At 67.1% G+C, this 8213-nt stretch overlaps 2 protein-coding genes across 2 annotated transcripts; one reads left to right on the top strand and one right to left on the bottom strand.

Moving 5' to 3' along the window:
- Positions 1–74: 74 nt before the first annotated feature.
- On the bottom strand, positions 75–1433 carry EMIHUDRAFT_470643 (hypothetical protein; the record flags this gene model as incomplete). Its single annotated transcript, XM_005766591.1, has 5 exons — positions 75–153; positions 403–611; positions 688–723; positions 820–1176; positions 1239–1433. 5 exons carry the CDS (start codon positions 1431–1433, stop codon positions 75–77), a joined length of 876 nt encoding a protein of 291 aa, XP_005766648.1.
- Positions 1434–7085: 5652 nt separating this feature from the next.
- Positions 7086–7427, top strand: EMIHUDRAFT_316705 (hypothetical protein; the record flags this gene model as incomplete). Its single annotated transcript, XM_005766590.1, has 1 exon — positions 7086–7427. One exon carries the CDS (start codon positions 7086–7088, stop codon positions 7425–7427), a length of 342 nt encoding a protein of 113 aa, XP_005766647.1.
- Positions 7428–8213: the final 786 nt, after the last annotated feature.

Here is an 8213-nt window from a genome sequence, read left to right as displayed (position 1 = left end):
GTGGACGTTGTCATCATCAGCACGCGGGGCGCGGAGAGCAACGGGGACACGTGGGGATGACTCTCTTTGTTGCCCTAGACCCTCTCTTGGAGCATCTTGAAGAGCGTCTGCGTTTTATCGCCCCCACACAAGACCATCTTGCCGCCGAAGAACCTGCGGAGGGGAGGAGGAGGAGGAGGGGCGGTCGGTAGACGGAGGCGCGCTGAGGGGGAGAAGGGGGGGGAGGGTAGGCGGCGGAGGCGGAGCCAGGGAGGCGGGCTGGGGGCTTGAGGGGGGGGAAGTGTGGCGGGCGATGGGGCGGTGGTGTGGGGGCGCACCAGTGGCGCGAGTGCTCCGGAGATATCGTGAGATATGGGGAGATATGGGGAGATATGGGGAGATATGGGGAGATATGGGGCGCACCAGTGGCGCGAGTGCTCCGAGTTGGACTGCGCCATGTCGAAGCACTCGACGTCGGTGGGGTCGCGGCCGAGCTTGTCGACGAAGAGATTCGTGTAGTAGTCGAGGTCCGCCTCGTCGAAGCCAAGCCCCATCTCCTTGTCCAGCCGCTCGAGCGCCGCGCGGCCCTCGGCCATCAGAGGGATGGTGCGGGTTGCGGCGGCGGCCGGCGCCTGGGGAGGGCAGGGGAGCGGGGGGGTGAGGGGGGGGGGGGTAGGGGGCGAGAGCGGCACTGCGGGAGGCGGGCACCTCGGAAGAGAAGGACTGCAGCGGCTCGGGGTAGACCTGGGGAGAGGGGGGGGGAGGCAAGAGGGCTCATGCGGGCGGGCGGGCTGGGAGAGAGGAGGAGGGAGGAGGAGGGGGGGGCGGGCGAGGTCGCACCTGCTCGGTCATGCGGTCGTGCAGCGCGGCCGAGACGGCGGCGCGGAGGGCGGGCGTGAGCGGCTCGGCGGTGGAGATCAGGTAGCGGCGCGACATCTCCACCCGCGCGACCGACCGGAGGCCAGCCGACTGGCAGATTGCGACGGCGTTGGACGACCACGCCGTGGCAAAGGTGAGGCGGGGGCCGACCTCGAGCAGCATCGTGTGGGCGTCGGAGGCGGCGGGCGCGGCGAGGCCGGGCGAGCAGCTCGTCTTGTCCTGCTCGAACGTCTCCGCCACCAGCCACCGCAGCTTGGACGCGTCGCCCGCCGAGAGTGCGGGCGCGCCGTCCTCGAGCGCGACCATGTAGCAGCGCTCCTGCGTGCGAGAGGAGACGCGATGAGAGGAGGTCTCGCGAATACAAACATGCTCATACGCACACGGGGCGTGGATGGGGGGGGGGTGGAGCAGCGGGACTGCGGGGCCCGCGGCGCCTGCTTGAGCGTGGCCAGCGAGGCGCCCGCCACGCGGAGCGCGGTGGCGAGCTTGGCCTCGTCGCGCTTCTCGTCCGCCGTGCCGGTCTTGTACAGGCGGAGGCTCACCATCGCCGAGTCAATGGGAGCGCGAGGGCACATGAGGGCGATGGACAGAGCTCTGCAACGGTGGTTCCGAGGCCCTCCCACGGCGATGCCGCCTCCGCCAATCCCTTCCCTTTTTTTTGCGTCTATTCGATGCTCTGCACGTTAGCTGTCCGGGAGGCGTCCGGGAGGCACCTCCCGGACATCAAATGGGGCCGCCTGGTGGCCTCAGAGCGCCAGCCGAAGCAACCCTCGTCGTGCCCCGACACCCCCCCGACTCATGCTGTGCCGCTCTTGCATGTGTGGCCGCTGACGGCGGGGCCCCGTGCGCGGCTGCGCCGCAAACTCGTGACTGCCGTCGTCACACCTGTCCACAGATGCGACGGGTGCCTGTCCGACCGCGACAAACAGGCCTCGTAGCGGATCGCCAGCCCGCCCTTTGCCTCCGCAGACGCCTAGCCGAATCGTCGTTACCTTCCGCAGACCGAGACTTCCGAGCGGGCGCGTTCTATAGATGACGGTCACGCCCAACTCACCAGCCTTGTGGCCTGAAACCGATTCTGAGCCCTGCCTCCGCCGAGCGGGTATGGCCGCTGCCCGGCGGCTCGCGGCACGAGTCGGTCCCCCCCCTCCCCGCCGTCCCGGTTCCCGCAGGTGAATTATTGCGATTTCGCCACCCTCCTCGCCGCCCTCTCCGCCACTGTCGCCTCCGCGCTCTCCTCCGCCGTCGCCGCCGCCCTCGCCTCCACCGCCCTCTCCGCCACCCTCCCCGCGGCCTTCTCCACCGCCCTCTCCGCCGCTCTCTCCTCCGCCGTCGCCGCCGCCCTCGCCGCTGCCGTTGCCGCCGCACTCCTCCCCGCTGCCGCCAAGCATGATCGGCCTCACCCTCCCCGCCGCGCCGTCGGTCTCGCCGTCGCCGCCGCTCTCTCCGCCGCCGTCGCCGCCGCCCTCACCGCTGCCGTTGCCGCCGCACTCCTCCCCGCTGCCGCCGTCGGCCTCACCCTCCCCGCCGTGCCGTCGGTCTCGCCGTCGCCTTCTTCCGTGTCGCTGTCGCCGCTCCGCCGTCCGTGTCGCCGTCGCGCCGCCTCGGATCTGTCCGTGTCGCCTTCGCCGCCTCCGTCCGTGTCGCCGTCGCCGCTGCCTTCCTCCGTTTTGCCATCCCCGCCGCCGATCTCACCTTTGCCGCCTCAATCCATGTCGCCGTCGCCGTCGCCGCCGTCGGTCTCGCTTTCGCCGCCTCTGTCCTTGTCGCCGTCGCCGCCGCCGCCGTTGGAATCGCTCTCCCCGCCGCCGTCGGTCGTGTCGACTTCGCCGCCTCCGTCCGTGTCGCCGTCGCCGCCTCCGTCCGTGTCGCCGTCGCCGCTGCCTTCCTCCGTCTCGCCCTCCCCGCAGCAACCTCGCTTGCCGTCGCCGTCGCCGCCATCGGTCTCGCTTTCGCCGCCTCCGTCCGTGTCGCCGTCGCCTCCGCCGTCGGATTCGCCTTTGTCGCCTGCTCCGTCCGTGTCGTCCTCGCCGCCGTCACGATTCGGCATACACACAGTTTGCACATCTGCAAGTTCTTCTTGATGTACACGGCGGTGCAGCCCCTGGCAATTAGCGGGCAGCTCAAGGCATCGACGCTCTCGCCGAAGCCCCTGTGCACTTGCCGCCGTTTTATTCGGCGCAATGGCCGGCGTTGAAGCTCCGAACCCAGGCGCAGCCGAGCCCGTTCAGAGACAACACCAACAACCTCTTTCACTCATTCTTAAAACAGTACCGGCCGGGATTTCGAAGATAGTGCTAAAATGGATACCTGGAGAATGGCATTTAATTTCGCGGACCGGCTCTTTTAGCAATCAGGTCATGTCACCGCTTAATGTGCATGTGCGTGGCCTACGTCAGAGACCAAGTGACCAGCCGTCCCGGGCAATTTGTGACCCGTCTACGCCCTCGCGCCTCGGGCGCGGCCGGCCACCGCCGGCTGCCCCGTTGACTTCCCCGCCGCGCTAGGCGTTCGTTCGCAGTAATCTGGCTTAGTTCAGAGAGGTCGGGTCGTCTCTATGCGTATCACAGCGCGGCGCTGGCCTGCGCATGGCGGGCATGTGGTCGAATCAGTCAATCATTTGATGTTAGTGCCAAAACCGCGGAACCGAAAATGGCGTTTAATTTTGCGCACCTGCTGTCCGCCGCCTGCGGCGGCGCTGCGCGCCGCCTACGCGCGCTGCGCGCGCGTTTTTTCTCTCTTTTTCTGTCTTTTTCACAGTGTAATTTTACCAAAAAAATGCCTCTTTTTTTTCGGTGAAGAACGCTGGCGCGGTGGCGCGGACTGGCACACACACCGGCTCGCCGGTGAAGAAGCAGTAGCTTTTGTCCAGTCCGAGCCTTACTGTTCTTCACCACTAGCAATCCCAGCGTCAGCTGTAACGATGCACCCGAAGGGGACCCCAATGCCAACACCATCCGAAACGAGCGAGAGTGGGTGGGCCTGAGCAACGACATGCATGACTTGGTTGGCGGCAAATGATCGGAGTGGGGGTCAGAAGATTCGTCCTTGCGCGAGGAGAGCTCGATAAACTCGAGGGGCCAAAATATGCTGCAGGAGAGCGGACGGAGCTGCGCCGAGAGTCCTCTTGTAGATCGATCGGTCACACCGCCACCAACCACCGCCGACGTCTCCCACCCAGTGAGACGATGGAGAGGGGGGACGACACTGCTTCTGCAGCGTGCACCTCGATCCTGTACCGTGTAGCGAGTTTGTTATGACCCCCCCCCCCCCTGAACACACCAGCGAGGGGGGGGCGAGACGATCGAGGGAGTTAGACGTGCGGCCGCAGCTCGCCCGCCGCAGGCTCGGCGGTGCGCGCATGTTAGCGAGAAAGTTGCGGGTAGAGCACTTGGAGCACTTGGAGTGCAGTTATCAACCTCACATCCAGGGCCGGGGAGCTGAGGAGCGCACCCAGCGGGCCGGATGATCGGTATCGGGTTACGGGCTAGAGAGCCCTAGGAAGCCCCGGGGGTGCGCGTTCGCAGGGAAAGGGTCATAAAGTAAACACAGGTCTCCGAGGGTTAGCCCCGCGTACCGGGTTTCCCCTTAACTGCAGGACGCCCCCTCTACTCGGAGCTAATGAACACCACACTGCACGCCCCACACCACCCCTCTACACGACACTCACTTGCGTAGACGTTTGAGTAGACCCCCCCGCCTGAGGGCTCACCCCTCGCCTTCCCAGGGTCCCGACCCTCCTTGATTCGCTCTCTTGCTCGTCTCCCGAGCGCCATGCCCGACTTTTCGACGGCGAGGCCTCTGCGACGAGTGCCAGCCGCGCTGCGGAGCCATGCCCTTCGAGCCGCGTCCCGTCGGCACTGTCCCTGAGTGCGTCCCGCCTTGGCGGCACACACTCTCGACGAGGACAGTCCGGCCTACTGGAACGTGTCGCGCGCCGGCGACGGTTGCGGCGGGGTCGTTGTGAAGCGAAGATGGCACGACCACCGCCCTGCATCGCAGACCGGGCAAGGAGGGGCCTGCTCGCGATCCGCGGAACAGGTGGCCTTTCCCCTCCCCCGGCCTGAGCAGCTACGGGTGGAAGGCAGCCCCTTGAGTCGAGGGCGGCGCGACCATTGCCGCTCTCCAATGATCAGAGACCCGGTAACTGCAGATGGTCGCGCCGCCCCGCTCCGCGTCGCCCGCCGCCGCGCCGCGCCACCGCCCGACGATTATTAATTCATTATTAATTAATTAATAAGTAATCACACCACCCGCCGCCGCGCCGCCCCGCCCTGCGTCGCCCGCTGCCTCGCCGCGCCGCCGCCTCGCGCCGCCCGCCGCCGCGCCGCGCCGCCGCCCGAGGATTAATAATTAATGATCATTACCCGATGACTAATAATGTGTGTGTGTGTTTGTGTGTATGAACAGACGTGCGTCTTGGTGCCGGGGTTGTGTTTTTGTGTGAACAGACGCGGTTGTGTTTTTTGTGTTCAAGGAAACACGCCTGCTCACAGCAGCACGTGAACAGACGCCGTCCTCGCACGACTCGCAGAAAATCAATGTCCCAGGGCGAGGAGCGTCGCTGGCGTGATGAGCAACGGCGCGCCGAGTACGGACGCGAAGGGCGGCGATGGCGGGACGAGTCGCGACGGCGGTCGCGATCGCGCGATGAGCCGCGGCGGGATGAGCTGCGACGGCGCGACGAGGGTTGGCAAGGCGAGCCAGGGCGGCACCATGACGGGCGGCACGACGAGCGGCGCGGCTACAACGAATCTTGGTACAGTGATCGCGAGCAGCGACGGCACGCTGAGCCAAAAAGGCCCGCTGAGCGATGCCGCGATGAGCCATTGCGAGGCGGACGACGGCCGCATCATGACGGGCGGCACGTCGAGCGGCGCGGCTGCAACGACCGACCAAGCATAGGCGAGCGCGAGCACGACTTGTGCGATCGGCGCGATGATCGATCCCACGATTTCAGGCGCGACCATGACCGGCGCGACCGCCGCGGCGAGGGGCAGCCTCAGCACAGCGACCGCCGGTGGAGTCCGCCGATGCGTGGTGCGGGATCGCGCGACGAGAGGCACACCTCTGCTGCCGGTGGTCAGCTCAACGCTAAGCAGCTCAGCAGCCACATCTCAAATGCTGGCAGCGCTGACGCATTGCTCGCGCTCTTTGCTGCCCACAGCGCGAGCTTGAACCACATCCACGCTGCGAACCTGTGGAACAAACTGGGCAAGCAGCGCATCGAGCGGCGGCACGAGGAGCGGCTTGAGCAGCTGGTGCAGCGCACGCTCCACCTCGTCTCGTCGTGCGAAGCACGCAACCTGGCGAACATCACCCACGGCGTGGCAAAGTGCGGCCAGCAGGCGAGCGTGGTGCACCCGTTGTTCGTAGCGGTGGCGGAGGCGGCGGTGCGCGGCGGGCTGGCTGGCTTCAACCCTCAGAACCTGGCCAACACGGTGTGGGCGTATGCGACGGCGGGCGTGGCTGCGGACGCGCTGTACGCGGCGGTGGCGGAGGCGGCGGTGCGCGGCGGGCTGGCTGGCTTCAACCCTCAGGGCCTGGCCAACACGGTGTGGGCGTATGCGACGGCGGGCGTGGCTGCGGACGCGCTGTACGCGGCAGCGGCGGAGGCGGCGGTGCGCGGCGGGCTGGCTGGCTTCAACCCTCAGGACCTGGCCAACACGGTGTGGGCGTATGCGACGGCGGGCGTGGCTGCGGACGCGCTGTACGCGGCGGTGGCGGAGGCGGCGGTGCGCGGCGGGCTGGCTGGCTTCAACCCTCAGAACCTGGCCAACACGGTGTGGGCGTATGCGACGGCGGGCGTGGCTGCGGACGCGCTGTACGCGGCGGTGGCGGAGGCGGCGGTGCGCGGCGGGCTGGCTGGCTTCAACCCTCAGGACCTGGCCAACACGGTGTGGGCGTATGCGACGGCGGGCGTGGCTGCGGACGCGCTGTACGCGGCAGCGGCGGAGGCGGCGGTGCGCGGCGGGCTGGCTGGCTTCAACCCTCAGAACCTGGCCAACACGGTGTGGGCGTATGCGACGGCGGGCCACTACCACCAGGTGCTGCTCGCAGACTGCTCGCGTGTGATCAGCGACTCGCTCGCGCGGGATCCGTCGAGGTGGGGCGTCGTGGACCGCTCTCAGCTGCACCAGTGGCAGCTCTGGCTCTCCCTTGAGCGAGGAGCAGACGGGCAGCAGCACCTTCTCTCCGAGTCCCAGCGCAAGCTCTGCTGCGACGCCATGCAAGACACGCAAGTGACGATCTCTGACTTCCAAGGCTCCGTCGCGGCTGCCCTCGCCGCCGTCCAGCACGGCTTCGAGGAGGAGCATCTCGAGCCGCGCACCGGCTACTCACTCGACCTGGCGCTGCCCTCGTCACGCGTCGCGGTCGAGGTGGACGGCCCCTCTCACTTCCTGCTGCCCGACGGCCGGGGCGTGCGCAAACCCAACGGGCCGACGCTGCTCAAGCGGCGCCTCCTCACAGCGGCTGGCTGGAGGGTGATCAGTGTTCCATTCTACGAGTGGAACGGCTTCGCGACTGCCAGTGAGCGGCACACCTACCTGCAGAGGCTGTTGGGCTAGTACTGTGCCGCCACGAGCGCCGCGACCACCTCGCCACGCTCTCGACCGAGAGCCGCCTAAACGCCGCCTCCGCGGCCGCCCCACGCGTACCGAGACCCTCTGGCCTCGACAAGAACAGCTCGATAGCCGCCTGCGCCGCCTTCCTCCTCCATCCAGCTCGCACTCAGTGTCCCCCAGGCTAGTTCCATTTCACTCTGACACGCTAATCTTGAAAACGTCGAACGGAGCTCCGTGTTGCTCCCAGCGCCCTCCCCCGCGCTTCCTGCGGCCATGGCCGATGATACTAGTATGAGAGGTCATCTGGCTACCGCGAGCGCGACTCAACTCGCCGACGTCGTCCGATGATTGTGCCTCAAAGTCAGCCTCCGGAGGCTATCGTGGGGTCGAGCCGGCAGTAGCCGTGACATGTGGTTCCACCACCCCTCGTATGCTTTGCCTCTGACCGCCACCGTTCCCAGGCTGCCAAATGGGATGGAAAGGAAGGCTCGGCGAGCGTATAGAAGCGTGCTCGACCTCGTCGTGGCAACCTGTACCGCAGCGCTGGTAGGCGCGATGAGCGTCGTGCCACCTGACCCGAGACGGGTCGCAGGCGTCGTACCGAGCGCGTCGAGACCGTGTCCTGATGTGATCTGCACGGGTGAGTCACGTCGGCGTCAAAGGAGCGACGTGCGACCTGTCAGAGCTTGATCTCCGATCTCAGCGGCGTCGAGTCGTCTCCGGCGCGCGACAAAGGTACATCCCCAGGACGCGCAGAGGCAGCTGCGATCCAGCGGAGTGGACGGTAAC

The sequence above is a fragment of the Emiliania huxleyi genome, assembly GCF_000372725.1.
Source record: "Emiliania huxleyi CCMP1516 unplaced genomic scaffold EMIHUscaffold_506, whole genome shotgun sequence".
In the NCBI taxonomy this organism is placed as follows: Eukaryota; Haptophyta; order Isochrysidales; family Noelaerhabdaceae; genus Emiliania; species Emiliania huxleyi.
Note: the sequence above shows the minus strand (reverse complement) of the source record. Positions and strands in the feature narration are given on the sequence as shown.